General features: G+C 43.5%; 1 protein-coding gene across 1 annotated transcript in view; it reads right to left on the reverse strand.

Moving 5' to 3' along the window:
• Positions 1 to 17940: 17940 nt before the first annotated feature.
• SIAH3 (siah E3 ubiquitin protein ligase family member 3) overlaps positions 17941 to 22844 on the reverse strand; it is a 46397-nt gene continuing 41493 nt past the window's right edge. Inside the window, 1 exon segment of the mRNA XM_065658711.1 lies at positions 17941 to 18534. Within this exon segment, the coding sequence (XP_065514783.1) occupies positions 17941 to 18534 (594 nt within the window).

Below are 22844 nucleotides of genomic sequence, written 5' to 3' on the forward strand. Positions count from 1 at the left end.
CGCTGGGACAAGGAGCTGTTGGCACTGGTGGGAGCTGGAAAAAGCCCCTCTGCTCTCTTTGTTCCTTCTCTTTTGGTTGTACAATGAAGCCTTAGGTGCCTGCCTCTACTCTTGCTGGGGTGTCAGCCAGGAAAAAATGCACTGGGGTCTCACTGGAGTGAAGGATGTCAGGAGAGCACCAGAGGGGACAGTTTTACCATGTGCCAAAGTTGAGCATCTTCTGAACACCTATCTAACTGTGGCCTCATCTCTGGAGGATGGCAGGCATGGCAGGCCCTGGCTGTGGGGTATGAGCTCCTTAGTTTAAAACACATGAACGCATCCCTTGGGTGTGCTGCCGAGAAAGCAGCCTTCATGGCCTATCCCAATGACATTAAAGGCAGCTTCTGGGGATGCAAAGATTTGGCTGGATCAGGAGCCTCAGAGAGATCAGGATCATCCCTGGTGTGCACAGATCATAAAGAAAATAATCCCTTTAAAAAAAATAGCCCTTAATGACCAAAGGAGCGTGTGAGGCCTGAGGAGGCAGACTGGCTCTCCCCGGCAGCACGTCTGCTCACTGCAGATTCACACCGGCGTAGATGAGAGGAGAAGTTGACGGATTGCTCCAGCATCTTGCAAAACACCATTTAAACTCAAGGGCTGGAAAAGCCCCGCTTTGCTCAGCCCCTCGGCCGTGTGGGCAGGCTTAACATGCTAATAAATCATTCCGAGAGCACAGAGGCACCTGCTCTGCTCTGCCAGGCACTGTGCAAGCAGCAGTGTTTACTTTCCTGTACTTTCTTAATTAAGGGGAGAGAAAAAGCAATATCCATGCATGACATCTCCTGGGAGGAGATTGAATTTTAACACATAATTTAAGGAAAAGATAGAGTTATCTTTTTTGGGGACCCAGGCTAATCTCCCCTTTCCACAGGGGGGGATTAGGGTTAGGGTTGTAGAATTTGCAGTTTTAATCAGAGGAGCCTCGACAACTTTCATTGTCTGCTCCAGATTACTTTAACGTCTCCATATCCTCCCATCCCTCTGAATAATGAGGAGATGTGGACTGAATCCTATCTTACTGATACTGCTGGACTTTTATGGCTTTATGGAAACCGGCAGTAACTTAGTCTGCTGCCTCTCTTTTCAGAGAGAAATGGAGGTTTTGTTGACATTGAGCTCTCACTCTGTTCCCTGCAATGATCCAAACGATCTGGAGAACTTAATGAACTTTTTTCTGCTGGTAGTGGGAACAGCAAGTCTGGTCCTGCCTGATGTTGATAGATGGCTCAGAGCAACAGCTGAAAAAAGAAGAAAAGAAGAAGAGAAGAGAAGAAGAAGAGAAGAGAAAAGAAGAGAAGGGAAGAGAAGAGAAGAGGAGAGGAGAGGAGAGGAGAGGAGAGGAGAGGAGAGGAGAGGAGAGGAGAGAAGAGAAAAGAGAAGAGAAGAGAAGAGAAGAGAAGAGAAGAGAAGAGAAGAGAAGAGAAGAGAAGAGAAGAGAAGAGAAGAGAAGAGAAGAGAAGAGAAGAGAAGAGAAGAGAAGAGAAGAGAAGAGAAGAGAAGAGAAGAAAAAGTCCGTCACTATGATGTCACCACAGGTTTAAGCTCATAACACCAGAAAGCCTAAAGGTTTAAGGAGAAAAAAAAGCATTCTTCAGGACTGGCTGATTCAAAAAATTGAGGAATGATTACAGAGGCATTGTTTTGTTTTATTTTGTTTTACCTACAAGAGTAATGCTGTTAGTAGAGTCCAGCGTATTTTGGCAAACCACTATTTATTTACATAGAATGGAAAAGAAATCCCATTCCCCTTATTGCAGCGGAAACAAACACACCTGACAATTTCCTGGCTCAGAAATACCATTCTGGTGAGTTCTGTGACCAAAAAAATCTCATCTCTGTCCTTCTATGGCCAACCTGCCTCTATTCCACTGACTTACTGCTGCCAGTGCCCTCATGGGGCAAATCTGAGGGATCAGCTCTTGCTTGTGCAGTCAGAAAACACCATGACACACATTAACCAGCAATGACCAGACATTGAGATGAAGATAATTTTCTTGGTTGAGGAGCTAGCACAGTGTCCACCCACCTGACAACAGAAAGAAGCTTAAATTTTATTTCAGCTGCAACATCTGGGAAAAAAATGTGAGGTGAGTGGCAGAGATATTTTTTTAAAATTTAAAAATATTTCTTTTTGCTAGCTTTTTTTTTTTTTCTGAGGAAGATATTTCGTGGTCATATATTGATTTTGCCTGTGTTTTCCCAATCTGCTTTAGTGAAGTTAGAAGTGGACTGTCTAGTTATATCCTTGAGGGAGGGAAATAAAGCGGAAAGAAATACAGAAAGACCTGAAAGCCCTGACCTTTTCAATCTTCCAAAGAATCTTTTCAATCTGTTTTGACATAATCCCCTGCTGTGAAAACCATCAGAAGCTATGGAACGTCTTCTAATGGGAAAATTAAAGTAGATTTCAGAACTTCAAAATTCTTGTGACACCAAATGAATAGCCACCCTCCAGCCATCCTTTGTGCCTTGCACAGCCGGGTGCTTCAACCTGACCTACAGCTGGCCTTGAGTCACAGCTCTCCTGCTGGCCACCACTTATCCCTCTCATCCTCATGAAATGAGTACATGAGCTTATGTTTAGCAGGCCTGTCCCAAATATAACAATAAGCAACCCCAGAGGAAGGCTGAAGAGAGGGGTTAGGGGACCCCTCTCTGTGGGAAGTAGAGTGTATGTGACGGAAAGACCCTGGCCTGGAGGTCTTGGAGGCAGGACACATGCAGATGTGTAGCAGGATGCAGTGTCTGAGGACACTCCCGGATCCAGTTATCTAGACATCAGCATGGTGAGAAAAAACATCCTTTCAACCTGGGGTGGGTGTGAGGGCACCTGGTGTCCCACATGAGAACCTCCTGCTTGCTGGGGAAAATAGCCCTGAATGATTTCTCAAGGGCAGCAGTGATCCAGAAAGGGGAAAGCACATGCATAGAAGGTTTTCTATGTAAAAAAATTTAATTACTCACTTAGCGTTAGTGTATTTATATGGATTACACACAGATGTGCTTATGTTTGGGTTTGGATACTCTCAGCCTAGGCATACCAGAATCTCCATCCACTGGTGCTCTGTGTTCCTTGAAGTGTCCTGATGTAGAAGAAAATGGCCATAAGAAGCTGGTGTTGTACTTTCTGGGACAAAACCTAAAATTTGTACAAGACTCTCTTGTAGCTGTGCAAATAGCTTTGGATTGACCTCAGTCATATCAGTGATCCTGGCAGAGTGATAACTGGCCCTTTTCCAATTTCTTATGTATTGCTTGATGTAGGACTGACCAGCTTTCAGTCAAAGCTGATATTTTTATAAATAAATCTGGAAGCAAACTGAGTTTACATTCAGTCTCTTTGTCTACAATGCACTTTTCATTGATGCAATAAGTTTGAAAAATTAACTTCTTCTGAGAGCCTTTATTATATTTGTTAACAAGAACAAGGCTTTTCCACTGGAACAGTTTTACTAAAGTATTTTAAATACAGAGATGTTTTAGTGTTTCTGTTGCTCTCATTAAACTTAGTGGTTTCAAAAAATGCAACTCCATGTGGATAGTTGCAGGCATGAAAAATTTATCATTTGTTCAGAAAGAAACACTCCTTTCATATCCTTCTTGAATCCACTCTTGTTTTTCCTGTAGCTCTGGGAAAACCACTTTTTTTTTTTTTTTTTTAACAGATGTCTGTAGCCTCTTGCATTACCCTGTCACTTCCAGAAAATAGGATTTCTCACCTACAGATGGTGAGGAGAGAGGAGGATAGCCGTGAACATTAGGTTGAAATTACTTGTCAAGTTTGATCAATTCATAGAAAGACAAAATCCCTTTTGAAAAGGCACAGTTGATTTTTGAAGATTAGTAGCGCTGTCTTCACAGGCCTATTGTTGGGGTAAATTATACAAGGGTGCAGTTTATTACCTAAATGAAAGATACATTTGCATGTAGATGGTACGTAAATTATTTCATTCTGCACTGGACGGTGCAATAAACAACCCCTCTTTTATACACACACACACACACAAAGGCGCACACACATTCCCCTACCCAAGACTTATGACACAGGGGCTGGTTCTTTTTTGTGTATTTTTTCTTTTTCCTTTTATTGCCTTGTAAATATTATTATTTGACAAAACACTAGGGAAGGAGTACATTAATCTATTAAAAATAACAAAGCTCCGTTACGACCTGAAATTCAGGAAAGCAGGCAAATAAATCCTTCATAATGTGGAATAGCTGGTCCCTTGCTCTTCAAGTAAAGAAGAAAGAATTGATCTCGAAATGAACACTAATCTGAATCCTGCTTGTGGTGACTTCTCATTGCAGCAATTTTTTCTTACAATTTAGTCATGTCACGATGCATTAATTACGATCTGTAATGGAAGCATTAAGAGACAATACTTGTTTTGTTCTCTCCTGGAGTAGTATTTCTAGAAGACAAGTGTGCATCTGCCAGAAAACAGCTCCTGATCCGCTGCATGCTTTATGGTCCATCGATGTAGGCTACTAATCGACAGGCAGTTGGCTGTGTTGGACAGGACAAGGAAGATATGTTTCATAAACATTTCTAGCTTCCTGCTCTGTTTTTCAGCCTGATTTTCTTTGGAGATACGGTTTACGCAGCCGTACAACATGTGATGTCTTTATCATGCCCGAACCATTGGGCAATTTTACCTGGGTGCACCAGAGCTGCGGGCGGTTCAGTCTCACACCAGCAGCTGCAACTGAGCCTGGATTTCGCTTCTGCTGTGTCCATGCTGCTCACAGATGTGAGCAAGCCCTTCCCTCTGCCCCTCCTCTCTCCCGGGGTGGTGGGATGTCTTATCCCCAGGGAAAGTCTGTGTATGAGCTATATGGGCAGTCAGGGAATCGGGTATCCCATGAAAGCAAGTGTCCTGGGCTAACTTAGAGCTGCCAGGTGGGTTTCAGGAGGAGAGGTGACCAAGCTGAGGACAGGGAGCTCCCACTGGTGCCTGTAACAGAGGACATCATGCTGCACCATGCATGTGCTCCTAGGGGACAGTGTAGAGTCTGGGAAAGGGCCATGAGGCTGCAGAAATGTCCCAGGCTTGCAGAAAGGTCCAGCTGGAGCTCACAGTCCATCTCTTGCACAAGCTACATATCTAACCTTTGGGTTGGAATTAAAAAAAAAAAGTGTGGAAGCTCCAGCCCCCAGCACGCGCAAATTGGGGAAAATTAAAGTTGTTCTGCACAAGAAATATCCTCGTCTCCCATCTTGGCCTGTGTGGAAATCCACCTGAAATGTTATGAAAGCCCTCTCTGACCCACTTTGTTTGCTGATCACGTGCGAGCAGCCTCAGGAAAAATAAAGCAAGTCTTGCTTCTATTCACTTTCTCTTTTGTCCATTAACATTTCATTTTCCTAAGATTAAGGAGAAAAATTGAAGACCCAAACAGCCTCGTGTTTCTGAATACTTTGCAGCAGAAAGCAACAAAATGAAACAACCCTTTAAATTATTGCATTTTCAAAAAGAATCATCATCTCGTCATACAGACGGTGCGCACCAGGCCCTCATTAGCATCCTGGTCTATTTTTAGCCCCAGTTCTTGCTGTGCATGAAATTTGGCTGTATTAAAGGAAGTACTACACTGCCTTCCCCAAATATCATTCCGGTCCAAAAAAAGCACTCTGCCCCCCCCTGCTTTGGGTTTTAAGGCACAACTGCCTTCTCTGCATGGTGGAAACTGCTCTGCAAGTGCCAGTGTGTTTGTTCATGGGGAAGCAGAGGAAAAATCATCTGCCAGGTTTCCTTCCTCCATCATCAGCTCTTTTTTTTGTCTGGCATGAAGAAAGCTGTTAATCTTGAAAGAGGTGGAGTCCTCGGATTGTGGTGGCAGGCCAGAGAAAGTGAGGACAACAGAAATTAAATTATCTGTTTGCTGCTGAACTGGAACCGATGCTAACACACAGTCCAGGACGCTCCTTTGGTACCCTTTTGTTATTGCCAGCTGGTAAATGCATTATCTCCCTGGGGAATTTTAGCATACAGCAGGAGTGCAAACACAAAGCACCCTTCCCTTCTAATTTGCAGCATTTGGGGTAGGTTTCACTCTGGTTTTCCTGGAGATTTGAGCACCCAACAAAGAGCAGAGGTCGATGTGAGCAATGTAACGATTTTATTCCTTCCCTCCCAAAGCAGGTGCCTAAATGGCTGAAATGGGTCACATCCTCAAAGTGTCCTACCTGCACCCTCTACAAAGGAAACTACTGGTGACTTGTGCAGACACAGGTACTTATCTTCCAGATGTCTAAAGTCAGAAGGAACAACATCCCTGCTTCATGTCCAAGGGGGGAATGTGGTTCTTGTAGTCTCTCCAAATTCGCTTTCATTTGCACGTGCCTCTGCTCTGGATCAGATACGCTTTTTTTTCACCGTTTTGCTGAATTATTTTACATGAGCTCAATGTCCCTTCCAGGGACTGTTCCAGAGGAATGGGTGGTAATGAGGCAGTAATTTGTATGAAAGACAACAGGTCAGCTGAGTGTACCCTGCTCTGAGAAGAGAGTGGAGGTTGCTCCAATAAAACATGAAAATTCATCTTGCACATCTGGTCAGTTTTGATCACTCTTTTCAACGCAATTTCTATCAAGCTTCATGAGTACCTGAAACAGATTTTGGCAATAAGAAAGCAAAGAAAAATATTGATGTTAAAAGGAATTGACAGGTAATAGGGTTGGAGATCCAATTCTGATCTTGCATATAACCAACCTGAAATTAAAGAAACAATCTGTGGAGGTCCTGGGCAATTTGTGGGGCAGTGCTAAAGTATATTCCCTGTTACTTGTCCAGAAAACAAACAAACAAAAACAAACAATCAAACAAAAATCAAACCCCGAAGCCAGCAAGAAATGAGGAGCAGCCTCATGTTTTTTTCCATCTAGTGAAATGACAGAAAGATATGAAAATGACGAGAACCTCTTTCTTTATTTCCCCACATGATCAGCTTTGGGCTAGACACAGGACCAAAGCTCTGATTTCCACATGGGTTTTCAGCCTCCCACCACCAAATGCAGGTGGTGATGAATCCAGCACACAAGGGCAACTGAGGACAGCCCAAGCTGGGAGCACTGGAACTTGTGTTTTGCCTCTGGTGATGGTGACACTTTTCTTTTCAAACTGGTTGTGACTGTAGAAGATTAAAGGTAGGCAATAACAAACTGCAAGGCAAGCTTTAGCAGGCAGTGCACTTTGGCAAATTTTCTTTTATTCCTAATATTTCATTTCCACCCTCTCATGATGTACTACCCTTTTCATAAAAGTAGCCCTCCAATGCAAGCAGGTGATACAAGCTGAGAATGCTAAGTAGGAATTTAATGGCGTTTTTCATGGCAGACATTGTGAAATGTTTTACAGATACCAATAGAAAGGTTTATTGCAGCTCTTTCATGTAATACATCATCATAAGCATTTTTAGAAAATTATATACATTGGTCCAGATTAAGAAATTCTCTCTGAGCACTTCATACAGTGTAATGTATATAATGTATGGGGCAATGGATACAAACTGGAACACAGGAGGTTCCACTTAAATTTGAGAAGAAACTTCTTCATAGTGAGGGTGCCAGAGCACTGGAACAGGCTGCCCAGGGGGGTTGTGGAGTCTCATTCTCTGGAGACATTCAAAACCCACCTGGACGCCTTCTGTGTAACCTCATCTGGGTGTTCCTGCTCCGGCGGGGGGATTGGACTAGATGCTCTTTAGAGGTCCCTTCCAGTCTCTAACATTCTGTGATTCTGTGATATATTAAGTCGATGGCAAATATTTGGGAGGGACAATGGAATGTGAATGCTAGCAAATAGAAGTATATGTCAAAAAACATACGGAAGGAAACACTGCTTAGCATTTGTACAGTAAATTTCATACCTATTCTTATGCCACTTTCTTTACTTAAATTCCAAACTGTCATGGCTCACCTGAGTTCAGGCAGGTTACTCATGCTTATCTTTGAGTCTTTACATAGTCTTTCCCTGTCCAGTGAAATGCTTAAGCATACACAAAGATCTCTTGACTGAAGTCCTAGGAAAAAATTACTATGTATTTGCCCTTAAACGAAGCTCTAGGAGCTTTGCCATCATAAGGATCTCAAGTGGCACAGCCTTGTACTACTCATTCAAAAAGCAGGAGCTTCAATTTCTTGAAGGATTTTCTTGAGACATTAGCAGAGTGATGCTGCTTGAATTTTAAAAGAAAAAAAGGACTTTTGAAGATGCTGTCATTGATGCTCACAGATGGACACACCTCAGCATTTCAGAGTTAAGCTAAGTATTTGGATTAAGTGACCCGAACTGTAATTAAATCATAGGCTAATCATGTTCCAGAAAATCCTCTTCTCCGTAGTCCTTTGTGGAGCTTCAGGGATGCCCACCTTGCCAGCCCAGCTCCATGCGCTCCTCATTGCCCTCCTTGATGCCTCTTTCTGTGATAACTGGAACTGGAAGCCCGTCTCACAGTTTCTTGTTTGTTTTCTGCCTGCTGCGCACATTGCAATGCCTTACACTAGTTTGCCTCAGGGTTAAATGTGTCTATCCTGGGAAAGGACACTGTTATGACACGTGGCATCTGACACGAGGCTGAAGAGATATCCAGGATCCCCTAGCCCTCTGGGAAAATGAAGTCTTGTGCAATTATATTGAGATAACATAGAGATGGTTTGGGTTCTTTTTAGAAGAATTGAAGTGAGGGACTTTAAGCACTGCAAGGGAATGGGATTGCTGCCTGTGGAGGAATAAGGACTGTTTTGTGGGGTGTTTGGTCTGGAGGCCAGGCTGCTTGCCAGGGAAGGGGACTGCTCTGGAGTGGGGTGATGAGTGGACAGCCAGGTCTTCTGCCTTGGGGGTGGTGACCTCATACTCCATGAAGGTGTTTGAGCTGGAGCTGCAGCCTGAAGTGTGTGGTCTGAGGGACTAAGGACTGTTCCAAGGATCATGCGTCACCATGACCACAACCAAAATCTTCCCCAGACAAAGAGATTTGAATGCAGTTGTCACCACTGGATGAGAAAAGAACAGTAAGCCATAGGCATTTTAGTGACCATGAAAATGCTTCCCAGCATTACCACTGTTATTTCTGCCTTTTCCTAGAGGATCTGAGACCAAATATTTGTGTAGCTGAGGAGTCAGGAGGACCTCTCCTGATCACACCCTCATGTGGGAGCAAGCCAAAAGCAGCCTCTAACTACACAGCCCTTTTCCAACACACTCCTGCTTGACAACAAATCAGTTCTGAATCTATCTTGGTTAGTGCTTCTCTGATCAGAGACGATTGACATCGAGTCCTTTAACATGCAATTATGCTTTTAAAGGTCACCCTGTGAAAATGATGCCATGAGGCTCCATGTTTATTGACTCCCTTCCCTGGATAATTTGCTCACTTTATATGTAGTGAATAAATGCTGTTCTTGGCTGCTGCCCAGCCCAATGGGTCTGAAAGCCAAGCTGTGTCAGCTTTCTGCCAGGGCATTATCACCAAAACTAAAGGTTACTCCAGAAAAACCTCTTAACCTGTAGCCTAAGACTGTCTTTTTCCTGTCACATTTGCATTTGGGCACTTGGCCATAATTCTCCTCATCAGTGTCTCTCCATTTCTTCTCATTTTCAGAACCTGATGAACTCCACCACTCCTTGTATCCAAGTTAGATTTTGTCCAACTGTCAACTTTCTTCTGCAGCGTAGCTCCTAATTTAGCTGTGATGGTTTAGACCTCTCCCTAGAACTGGCTGTTGTGTCTGCTTGGCACAATCAGGAGATGGAAAATTTTGTTTGTTTGTTTTTACTGTCAGCCTGGCAGATGCCTGCAATTGGTAGGGGTAACTTAGCCCCAAGTTGGGCAGTTGACCCACCATGGTCTGAGCCAGTGACTTAACCTGGTAAAGTGCTGAGACTGTTGTGGCAGAATGGCTTCTAATGCTTGTGCTGGCTCACATGTAGTCAGATCATGGACCTCAGAGCAATGCAGTGTTAACATAACGACTTCACAGATCTATGGCTGGAAAGGATCATTCTGACCTTGTGACTGGATGGTGTACATGGGGTATCTGCAAGAAGCCTGTTCCTGGAGGACATCATCAGGTCTGGAGAAGAGCTACATTGCACCTATGCTGCAAAGTAATTGTGTACATCACTGAGGAACTAAGAGCCCAGAGTGTGACACATTTGACCAGACAGCCCCTGAATCTGCATGGGAAATGCAACCATCACCACACAGGGAAACTAAATGAGCCATGGTAAGACCTTCACTTAGGTTGCAGCTTGAGTGGACTCAGCAGTGAAGACAAGTGCATTTTGGAGAAAGGAATCTCTGTTCCTCTCTGGATGGGAGGATCTCTGAAGGTAAGGCTTATATTCAAGGACTTCTCAGTACTTGTATCTGTGCTATTTGGAGTTTCTCTCTATGTACAATGATGTGCCCTCCAGGATGTGCACCCCCTGTGGTGCATCCATGCTGGCCCCAGTGTTCTGGACAGCTGCACTGCTGGTGACTCAGCTCTGGTTCCTCCAGGTTTCCAGTTGAGAGAGGAACAGCAATCAGGAGTGAGACGTGAGGAGCAATCACGGGTGAAATGTGACCCAGCACAGACAGTATGATTAAGTGCTCACCCTCAATACACTAAGGACATACGACATGCAGAAATCTTTTTAACATGGCCTCCCAGTGTGTACATAAACACCAGTCAACACATGTCAGTCCTGCATAGCAGGCTATAGGGCTGGTGAGTTTGCCATAACTCACAGACTGTTCTGTCAACATCAGCCAGTACAGACATCGACTGCTGGAGGGCCCAGGTTTAATCTCTGCCAGGTTTCAACATGGAAGCTATCATACACAATCGCTGTACAACAGCAACAACAATTTACAGGCTGTCAGGAATGCAGCCAGTCCTCCTCGGACCTGAGGCTGTCCCTGTCTTCTGACAAGCCAGCAGAGGAGCCTCATGGAGGCTTACCCAGGGGAGGATAGATAAATCTCCTTGACAGCTCTGACACTGGTTAGACCATTCAGTAGATACTTACACTACTTTCTTTTTTTTTTGCAGTACTGGCTAAGTATTTCTTCACAAAAACTCTGAGAGCAACAGAGCAGGGGCTGTGACCTGCCAAAATTCAACCCTCTCTGCTTACTGGAAATCCCTTTCCAAGGACACATGTCACAAGAAACTGCTGCCCAGAGGCAACAGCAATTTATTTTTGCTGCACTCAGGACTCTCCTAGCTAATTTTTCTTAGTTCAGCATTTCTTTGAGTCATCAGGGTAGCCCCGAGACTGTCACTCTTCTGATTATGTTCTTCCACATCTCAATAAGGCAAAAGCACAGGCATCACCCGAAGCTCTTTTTGAGTAATGATCACTTTCAGGATCAGCTGCTTTTTTAAAGATGTTATCAGCCCTAAAAGACCTCACTGCATTATTATTTTATGTTAGTATATTATACAATTATTCATTTTTATTACTTTGGTTCCCAGAGACCTTTCTGTGCATCAAGACTCTACTGTGGAAGGTACAGCACCAACTAGCCATGTTTTGTAGCCTACTGTCATCATCGGAAGCCAGAGAGGAAGCCCGAGCCATCTGATGGAGATATGAATGGGCCTGATGTTTCTGTGTAAGATGCTGTTTTAATTCTCAAAGCTAAGAGAGGGACTCACAACGATTTTGGCTGCTGTTGGATCGAACATCTCTACAACTGGTGGCATACAGTTCTGTGGTCCAGCCATTTGCCACAGTTTATTGGGAGAGACCCAAACTGATTCCTGCAGGTGTGTCTAGTGCTCCTGCTGTGAAAAGCAGAGATGAAGACGCAGGGTTTGCCTGCATCCCTCCCATGCACACACCGATGAGCCTCACAGAACCTCAGTGGAGCCTCGCTGTCTTGTGCCCTAAAAACACCTCGGCCTAAAAGTCGGTATTAGTAGATTTTTAGAGAACAGTCTTAAAGTCATCGAAGGCTTCAAGCCAGCTGGCCGGCAGCTGTTATCTTCAATAGTTGAAGCAGGGATTGTAACATGAAGAAAGTGCCTACGTAGGCTGTGCTTGTGACTCTGGAGGCACCCTAAACAGGTAGGAGATCATAGAACCATAGAATGTTCTGAGTTGGAAGAGACCCACGAGGATCATCGAGTCCAACTCCTGTCCCTGCACAGGACAACCCCACAGCTCACACCATGTGTCTGAGGGTGTTGTCCAGTCTCTTCTTGAACACTGTCAGGCTTGGGGCCGTGACACTTCCCTGGGGAGCCTGTTCCAGTGTCCACCACCCTCTGGGGGAAGAGATGTTGCACTCTCCCTACAGTCTGCTGGCCAGGCAGTCCAGTCTGAAAATAAAGATCCTTTCCAGACATGTTTCATATACGACAGTGCTTGCTTTTCTTTTTAAAGCGGTCTCCCTCTAGTAGAGAATGGAAGAATATCTGAGTTTCTCTTGAACCCAAGCCAATAGGACCTGACTGGCAGTGAAATTACTCTTGCTATGCAGACAACTGGTCTGCAGCAATAAGGAAAGTGTTTTTAAGATCACCTGAAAACTCTGCCCCAAATCTCATGTTTGCATTTGAATAGGTTTATTTCTTTGTCTAAAAGCTCTGATTTTTCAGCCTGCACCACATGGATGTTGAAGCAGTTCATCACTGTTGCCATGAAAGTTCAAAGTCATTTATCTTCAATAAGGTTACTTGATGCAATTTCTAACAGCAAGAACCCCTCAGTCCTGGGGCTTTCTACAAGATTAAGTGATGTATTCAGATAGGCAGTGTCTCAGGAGAATTTTTCAGTACCTAGAAGATATAAAGCTCATTCCAGTCAAAGGACAGCAGGCTTTGCAATTGGTGTTTTCTATTTGCTTCCCACTAAGGTTTGTTAGGTTCTTTTTTGAAGCTTGGCACCCCTTTGTGAAAGTACTGTGAGAACAGCCATCTTTGCAATGGGTGTTAATCCTCATCCTTCTCTGATGATCACTGCCTGCTTATCTTTCACATGCTTGTTCTGGAAGGGCAAAGCCCAAGGGGGTATAAAAAAGCTATGCATTAATCTATTGCCTTTGTGGAGAAAGAACGACTGATCATAATCGTAGCCAAGGGTATGAGGTATAGGTTTAATTTGATGTTCTGCCAAAGGTTTTTCGAGTGGTTTTCAGCAAATACTTTCCTTCCTTGGTGGGAGCTATGCAGGTGAAAGGCAACAAAATGTTGGGTGCCAGGACTTGAAGGAGCCACTAGCAGCTGCAGGTAGCTGGGTACCCACTTTGGTGTGGAGCAGGACTGCGTCTGGGTGTCCGCACTCATTGTGCAGCATCACGGCCATCTGCACACAGTTCCACAGTGCCAAGGGCTGATCCTCTCATCTGCACTGCTCCCAAGACAAGGCTCCCAGCAGACGAGAGACCCTTTTTCTGGGCAGACAGTGCTGATGTGAAGAGACATGTCCCTGCACAGAGCCTCAGCTCCTCACTGAATTACTGCTCTCAGGAGGTCTGATCATTTTCCTGACAGCTCCTGCTGTGACCTCACTCCGAGTGGTTTCAGCAATGTTTCTGTCCGGAGGTTGAGCTCTCCCTTCAGTTGTACATGTTTGCCTCTGGAGCCTGCAGGCACTATCCTGTGCTACTCTGCTCTGAAACCCCCTTGTTTTCTCCAGGGTCATCTCTGCAGAAGGTGAAGCATCTTTTTGTGTGAATAGTTCTTGTGATGATACATGTGGCAATCTCTGTCTTTCACCAGTCACTCACATGGTGTTAGCATTCAGAGTTAATTGGATTAAAAAAAAAAGGTATTATAAACTTATGCTTGTGTCTGAACAGTTCAGAAGCTGCAGCTCCTCCATGTGAGGTGTTTCTGATCGAGTTGGAGCAGAAGTGCATCTCCAAGTCTGTTCTGATGGACTCTTCTCCAATCAAAGAGTTTTTCAGGTGTTTTATGGGCTAGAGAAGCAGATAAATCACCTATACTAGGGTACTGTCAGTTTGGTTTCATTCCTCTGATGCCCAAAAGAGAGAGCCATGCAGCAGTATCTGGCAATTTATTGTAAACCATCCATCTTGTTATAACCCTTTCATTCTCCAGAATTTACCATCCCTCCTTTCTTCAGTAGGCCTGTATTCATAAAGGATGGTATGAAACAGAGGATGTGATATCAGAGTCCAGTGGGAAGAGGACTACTGCCCTACTTCTCAGCAAGCCCTCCAGCTGGCACTTGCACAGCGAGATCCTTTGTCATCTTCAAGATGATGAGACTCAGGATGCTTCAGCTGATTTATAAGGAGTCATGGATATATGATGTGAGCTTAATTCATAATGGGACTGAGCTGAAAGCACTAATGCTGTTTTACTGCAGATCTGACATTAACATTCACACTGTGTCTGATGGATAGTGCACAAGAACCAAAGTAAGTATTCTAGTGGGTCTGGTAGCTATCCATCTGGCTGAGCCTGATGAAATTACTGTTGCAATTTACTAATCTAGGCACGAGAAAATCCACCCAGGAACACAGATATGTAAAAACTCTTGAAAAACCCCAAACACCATTTTGTCTATCTGTAAAAAAAAAAAAAAAAAAAGAAAAAAAAAAAGAAAAAGAAAGAAAAAAAACCCCCAAAACTGCTTTCGGGTAGGCAGGGAAACAGAATTTTGCAACATCTGCATAGCAATTTTTGCAACACCTCATTTTCTCATGTACCAAATGAAGGGTACTGTCTTACTTCAAAGAAATGTAAGTGTAAGACTGTGTTGTTCATATTTTTGAAGGAATTTGGAGTGACTGGTATAATACATTATAAAGATGCAAAATATTACAGTACAAAATGAATTCTAGAAGCCTCGATTTCAGCCCAGATTTAGGAAGCCAAGCTACAGCTGCCTTTCAACCATGAGTAGAGAGCTGTAAAAAGTGCTGTATTATGGGCACTATCAGAGTGCATGTAAACTGAATTTCATTGTTGATCCTACTTACCAGCATTTTAGGATTTATGTCCCACCGTGCAGACTGTTTGCTTCACCTTTGCTTTATGGCAGTGAAGGTTTGCTCATAAGCTTTGAATTATGACAGAATTAGAATATCTTCCACAGCAGAAAGTCCTTAAATATACCCTTAAACATTTGAGTTTTATGTTGAGATACTTATGAAGGCTGGATTTAGGCAACTGTGTCTTCTTTCTCTCCAAAATGTGTCTTCCTTTTCGGTATTGAGGGTATTACTGGGCAGATTTTCATCAGTACTCCAATGTATCTGGATTTCTGAAATCCCTGCCAGAGCCGGGGTTTTGCAGCTGTGGAGAGAGCCAAGCAGGGAGGTTGCTTGCTTGGCTGCAAGAACAGCGAGAACAGTTTAAGCAACAGCACCCAAGAGGCATAAAAAGGAAGAGGCAAGAAGCACCTTGGGCTCTGCAAGCCGAAAGGCGAGACCTGGGTTGAGAGCTTGAGAATGGGCTGAGAAGGGTGGCCACCAGATGAGGGGGAGGACTGGGAAGGAAATGGAAAGGCCAAACTTTTGATGTGGTCATGAGAAAGCACTGGGAGAAGGACACATCGGATGTGAGGAGGTCCATGCCAGGGGAGTCGCATTGCCACCGTGTCTCATACTGCATTGAAACCAGAAAACCAGGGCACTGGCAAGGGGTGGAGATGCCAGTCCCAGAGAACTGCTGCTGTAACGCTCATCCTATCAGAAATACCCCGGTCCTTTGGCAAGGAGTGTGCCCAAAAGTACCAACAGTGCATTCTTCATTTCAGTAGATAATTTAAGAACAAAAGGTGCCAACTAGCCAGAAGTAAATAGTCTGGAACAAGTGAATACCTGAGGAATATCCCTCCCCCAAGAACCGGTTGTGATCAGGCAGCAAAAGCAGAGTTGCGTTAGGTCTCTTACCACAGCGTACAAAGAATTCAGGAAGTTTAAGCTAGAGGAATTGCTTTTATTGGGGTTTTACTGTTTCTGCTTTGTTTTAATTCAGCAGCAGAATATTTGCCGGAGGAACTGGAGAAGCCAGTTGCAGTCCACAAAAATGCCAATGATTTATTTATAGCTATCATTTAGGGAAAGGGCAGCAGTTGCTGGTTCTGAATATTTAACATCGCAGGGAAAAAGCAAGCCACTCCAAAGCCTGTGTGTTCCAGTGAAGCACTGCAAACCAGCATGTCCCCTTGGCCACCCAAATTCAGAGGTGGGAGAGCTGTGAAGTATGCCCCAGCATACTCTTACAGGGACAGAGACTTCTTCTTCAGACCTCAGCCTGAGTGGTCATGAGCAGCCTGTTGAAGAGACCCTAGCTCCTCTCTGAGTAGTGACCTGCTACGAAAGCCCAGGGAAGGAGGCGAGGTGCATTTGCAACTCAGAAGACATTACCTGCGTAGCATTCACATCAGGAAAATTGCAATTTGTTTTATTTCACACATCATTTATAATAATTCCCAGGAGAGCAGCAGGTGGGAGAGATTAGCATCAGCGTTTTTGCTTACTCAAAGCTCACTACAGCATTTTGAAACACTGAAGGACTGGTCTTAGCCTGCTTTCCTTTCTTCTTTAGTTTTCCAAGAGATTCAAGCAATGACCTTCAGTTCCTCTAGCTACTAACTGACTCAGCCCACCAGATGTTTCTCAAAAAAAGCATTCAGGAGCGGCCAGGCCACAGCCACCCACGGGCAGAAGGGAAAACAGGGAAAGACAATTTCCCATGCTTCTCGAGTGTCACAGGCACTGTAGAGCCCCCTCCTTCAACACAATACCTGCTGTGGTGGGATTTCACTGCTGTTGTTGGCTATGGAGGAGACGCCTGACTGCAGATGGGACCGAGTGTCAGGGGATGGCCAGCACCTGCTTCTGACTCTCCCCAAGGAGCCATCCAAGGGAGAAGCTCTTAGTGAAGCCTGTGTCTTCTTGTGACTATCGTCATCTGTGAAACACTCTCAGCAGAAGAAAGGGACCATCACCACCCCCCAGGTGTATGGAAGAAAAAAAATTAGCGTTATTTTTAAAGGTGAGCATTTCAAATCTCATAGCTAGTTTGCAAGCAGATATTCTGGCTGCACTGTTTAAAATCAATATTTAGCAGCACACACTGTAGGTGTAAGGGGCACAGAATTCAATAGCAAGATCAGTACACAACTTAGAATGGCCCTGATACTTTATTTTCTGAAAATCTCCTTTTGAACACTTAAGGAAATAACAGCTAAAAAGGTGAATAGCCCTGTGGCTGGCTGTGGTTATCTCTATCCTGGAGCCAGACCATCTAGCAAGCCTCTCACTGCCCATCATGACACAGGAGTGAGATTTCACCACCCATTCACTAGATGTCATCCCCGATTTAATGCAGGATGAGTCTTCCCAGGCCCTGGCTCAGCAGACGTGGTGACTTTTTCTTCTGAAGATTTCGTTGTCTGGGTGGTGAAGGTTGCTTCCTCAGAAGCTGAAAAGAGCTCTGGAATTGCCAGCTCCCCAGGGCTTGTTTGTGACCACAGTGTAAGAGTTAAATCACTACTGGTAATACGGAAATCTGGGTGCTCTTGTCCATTAGTGGATTACTTTACCTTTTGCTAGCCAGGGGACCTCCTTAATACGAGGCATTTAGGAAGAAAATGAAGGAAACACATTTGCATATAGCATGCTCAGACCAAAGGTTTCTATGAGTCACCCTGGGTACCCTTCCCAGGAGCAAGTGTTGTTCCCAGTGTTGCTGGAGGGCAGCAATAAATTGATTAGCCGCTTTAAAACTTCTCATAAAATTGTATTAACAAAACGGTAAATACATTACACAGAGACTGTAACCACAGGATGTTTACATAATGCCCACTGTGGACAAGTACTAAATACCATAAAAGACCTGAGACCCCCCCAAAAAGTCCGCAAGTTCTTGCTCTCACAAGGCAGCTAGAGCACCATTGTTCCTCCTCCTCTTCCTCTTCTCACTCACATTTCAGCTTCGGTGTTGTGAACTTTGCTGGTGGTTATTGCAATTCCTATCGCTAGGCTTCCATTGTCAGAAAAGAGCTGAGCCAAGGAAGTGTTCAGCACAAGGCAATCCCCATCTGAAATGACAGAGTCAACACGCTCCAGTACCGACCTGGGGGTCGCCTCCCATTTAAGACGCCTCTGGTTCCTGTTGAGCTCGAGCCGGTAGGTGAAATTGTCAGCTTGGGTCGGCGTGCCTATCAGCATCATCGTAGCAAAGAACTGGGGGTGGCCTTCATACTTCTCCTGCTTCCTGAGGACCAGCAAAAACTGGTGGCCAAGGCAAGAGTGCATGATGATCCAGTCTGTGGGTGCAGGCAGGTGCATGTCCGTAGCCAGGAAGACAATCTCTGCCCCCTGAAGGATGTTGATGTGGTGGGTCTGCCTCAGGTGGGACACCACCACCTCCAGGTGCCCTTCCCATGGGCAGGAGAAGAGCGGGCACATGCAGGGAACCAGCTGGGGGTCGTGCACGGCTTCATGATGATGGCAGGGAGGGAGGACGCCTTGCTCCGCAGATGTCTGCGCAGCTGCACAGCGGGTCGGTGCATACTACGAGAAGAGAGAAATTACATGTGATAGCAGGTGGACCAGGAACTGGTGCAGATACATAAGGTGCAAACCCCATAGACACCAGCCACCTCATACCCCACCTAAAACAACACCAGCGAGAACATCAGGAACTCAGCAGTGCGGAAAACAGGCTGAGATCAAGGGCAATGCAGGCCTGCATCTGCACAGCAGAAGGTGCTGGCAGCTGCCTTGTTCTCCAGGAGAAGAGAAAAAATATTTGAGTCATGATAGGTCACTTCAAATGAAAGTGATGTATGTGTTTAAAAAGCAATTTCATTACTTTTTAGGGAAAAAACTGATTAAAAAGAAAAAAAATCACAGAAAAGCAAGAACAGAATGGGGCATTTTATATAGTTAAGACTCTTGCAGATCAGAACAAGAAAATGAAATATGTATGGCGTTATTATTCTTTAATGAAACACACTGGCAAATACAGGCGTTTCTCCTGAAACAATATGCTTTATAATACCCATAATTTGTGAAATAAAAGCCAGGTTTTGTTGTATATGATGCTTTCATTTTTTTTTTTTCTTTTTGGTCAATGTATTTGTGCTTAATTGATACGCTTATCTCCATAAATCTTAAATGTCTCTCAAAGGTGGATGGGTGGCAAATTAAGGGCACTTTTATACTAAAGCAAATCTGGATTAAGGTAGGACAGCTGGCTGAAAAGGCAGCAGGTCTTGTAGAATAATTCTACACGAGGACTAGGAAGTGAAACCCTCTAACCCTGTCAAGTGGATGTTGTTGAGGAGAAATGAGTAAGTCTTATTCAACCAAAAGTGCATCCACATGTAATGCCATTCAGAAAGAATAATGACTCTCCGCAATAACTCTGTAGGCAAACCCTAAGGTACAGGCATGACAGTTATGATTCATCCTACCCAATTTTAAGCATTTAATTCAGCCACCGCAGACAAAAACCTGGTTCCCTTGGACTGCATCTGCAGTCAGTAGACGGAGGCAGCCCTTCCCAGTGGTGGGTTCAGATCTCAGCTGGACTAATTCACCTCCTAAAGGTGGCACCGACTGCGGGCTGACTGACTGAAGCTGAGATCCCATCTGTCTAGTTCTACCAAGATTTTAGATGCATAAATGTAGATGGACATTGTCTCCCTCTGAACTCCTTTGGAGATGCTTATAAGGAGTATAAGCATTAAGAGTACCTGTATATATATATGTACATTTTGCTTTAACATGTTTTAGGAATACTCATATAATCAGCCCTATGTCTGCTTATTTTAACATATGTACCCAAAATTACACGAAAAATAGTACAGTTCCAACATCTAACAGTTGTCCTCCTCCATGCCACATCTAAGTCATAGCAGATACAGGCTATTTTTGAGCAAAGATTTGTTTTAACCAGGGGCAAGCATAATCCCCTATAACAGGTGCCAGATATGTTGCAAATGGTGCATTGTCTGATCTCTCCATGGATACCATGATGACTTCCGTTACAGCCTTGCCAGGAGAATGAGCGTTCTTATTTCAAGCAGTTTTTCACACCAGAAATTTCACTTTTGCTTTTCAAGATGTTTTGGAAGGCAAACTCTTGGGTCAACAGTCCCAACACTCAGATGACCGGGGCTTCCTTGCCAGCCAGGATTACAAAGTCCTGTATATTCATTCTCATTTTGTCAGTAGCTGCCAACGGATGTGATGGGCAGAGCAGGGTTGTGACTGTTGCTGCTGTGAAATTCATGGCTCTTCCCAAGGCACTGGGTGTCAAATGGAGCTGTTTCTTCTGTCTCTGATATTTGCTATGAAGAATAATTGACTATTTAAGCCCTGTTATTGAACCTTGCAGCTTTTTCTTTGGAGAATTATTACTTTGATAGCACTGTTCTACTTTTCCTCATATTTTACTTGTTTTGCTGTATAAAATTCAAGAATATAAACTTTCCAAGAAGATAATGAATTGAGGACAGATAAATGACTGTCATTGTCTGGGAAATAAAATAGGTCATTATAAACTAATCGAGGTTTAGCTGCCTGCTTATCACAGTGGGATTGCTGGTTCACACTTAATTCTACATTAATTTTTGCATCCCATTAGAATGAAAGTTATGGTTAATTTAAACTCTTTTTGGTGAAGGAGGTTACTGCAATGGCAGATCGTAAAAGCCTTTTAAAAAAATCCCTGAAATGCTAATTGCCTCATAAAATGAATTCTAATCTCCCAATCTAATACAGTGGGTGTGAGCAATTACTTTCTCTCACCAAACTGTTAATGCAACATTAGTGATTATACTAATTAAAACTAATGAACTCATACATGCTGATAAACCTCTCAACCACTCAACAAGTTCCAGCCTTCTATCAGTTTTATTTAACTCCTCTTTAGGAAGATGAATCTTAAATTAACCTCTTGAATAACATTCAAAATTAGGTTTTGAAATGTGAAGCTTTATAGACTGTGTATAATTCCTCTCCAAAGATTACCAGAGTCAGAAAAACCATTTCCACTGAGGATGTAATTGAATTTAAAAATGCATTCTCCTAATTTGATAAGCATGGAGAACAGTGGTAACTCATCCATCTAAACTGTATCCAAGGTAAGAAAATACAAGTATCTCCAAAAATCACTTGATGACAAGCACTTTTCTATGGCTCGGAAACTGGAAAAATAAATTATGATGAATGATTTATTCAATGTGTCTTTCTTCTTTCCTTAATTTGTGATTTTTGTGTGTATGTGTGCAAATAACTGAGAATTCCATTTCACATCTTACATTTTCGAAACTTTTCCATTAATCACTTCAGCAAAGGATTTCTGGTTTGACTTTTTTCAGTTCAGATTTTTTAAAAATTCTGGAAATCTAGCACAAAGCACATGATCTATTTTTATTCTCTGACTAGGTGAGAACCGTCTTCAAAATCTGGTTTCTGAATTATTCAGCATTTCTGTTTCTGAATTCTAAATTTTGTAATATTCTGAAGGAAACATTTAAAAATTCCCTGTCTCGGAAAAAAAGTATCACAGAAAACTATTATTTTACTTTTGCTTTTGAGGTATGAGAGTTACTTTTGGGGCACCTGTTCCCTTGTTGGTCTTTCATATGGCTATGAATCAAACCTCTACAATTAAAATGCAAAACAGGCCTAAAATGGTCACCTTGAACGCATTTAAATTCTTGAATATTTATGAACATTTTTTTAATATGTTTAATCTGCTCCAGTATTTACTTTCCATCATTTATTGCCTGATTACCTGATAAAGTTAGGTTTATTATATTGTTGTGTCAGTCCAGTATTATTCTTAATTATCTTTTAGCCTATTGGCCAATTTCAGTCAAATTTAACTGTGTGATAGAAGTCTCAAAGGCTTTAATTTTCAACCAATTTTGTGAGAAGAGGCAGCAGGGCAGAGAATTATGATGCTTTTGCATCTCCAGGGAAGAACAGCTTGCCACGTGGGCAATATTACATTGTCAGATACGAGGGAATCTAAACAACAGCAGTTTGATCCCAAATGTATTATAGACCCCAGAGAACCCACATGAGACAGCATCTTTATGAACAGGAGAAAAGGCTTCAGCCAGAGTGCTCCTCATTAGACATGAGATAATCCCACCATGAGGCACCAAACCGCAGGAAACCAGGCTCTGCCACTCACAGAAAAATTTCTTTTTAATGATGCAGCTTATTACGGTTCAATTCTCTTTCAGAACAAGTAATTTGGCAAATAACAATTTATAAACACACGGTGCTCTTCTTATGTAGAAAAACCCAAAAGGTTATATAGGGACCTACAACACAAGGATTCTGGGTCCTGCCCCAGCCTTTCTACAAAATTTGTGCTAAAAATGTGACAAACTGCTCTAGGTATGACTCATCTGTTCTAACTTTGCTGTCTGAGGAGTAGGTGGTTAACTCTGAAGAACATCAGCTCCTTTTACAGCTGATGCAGAGCCGCAGAGTACAATTCACTTCATCCTAAGAGGTGCCAAAGGAACATTCTCACAGACACTGCTCTCTACACACAGTCAGGACCAAACCCTTCCTTGGGGCAGACCCACAGAGGTTTTACTGGTTTCTAGACAAGGAGCAGAAGGGCACCTGTATTTTGGTCAGGAGAGTGTTGTACCACTATAGGCTTCTCCTTCTGCACCGGAGACAATGAAGACTGTAGAGAGAGAAATGGACACTTGTTCACATGTGGGTGTAATTCCGTGGCTCCATATCACCACTACCTCCAGTCACCAGTGCCTTGATCGAAAATCCAGGGGGAGGTCAAAGGGTAGGTCCAAGAGGCAGGAATCTCCAAGAGCTTCAAGAGGTAGGGA

The sequence above is a fragment of the Caloenas nicobarica genome, chromosome 1 (genome assembly GCF_036013445.1).
Source record: "Caloenas nicobarica isolate bCalNic1 chromosome 1, bCalNic1.hap1, whole genome shotgun sequence".
Classification (NCBI taxonomy): Eukaryota; Metazoa; Chordata; class Aves; order Columbiformes; family Columbidae; genus Caloenas; species Caloenas nicobarica.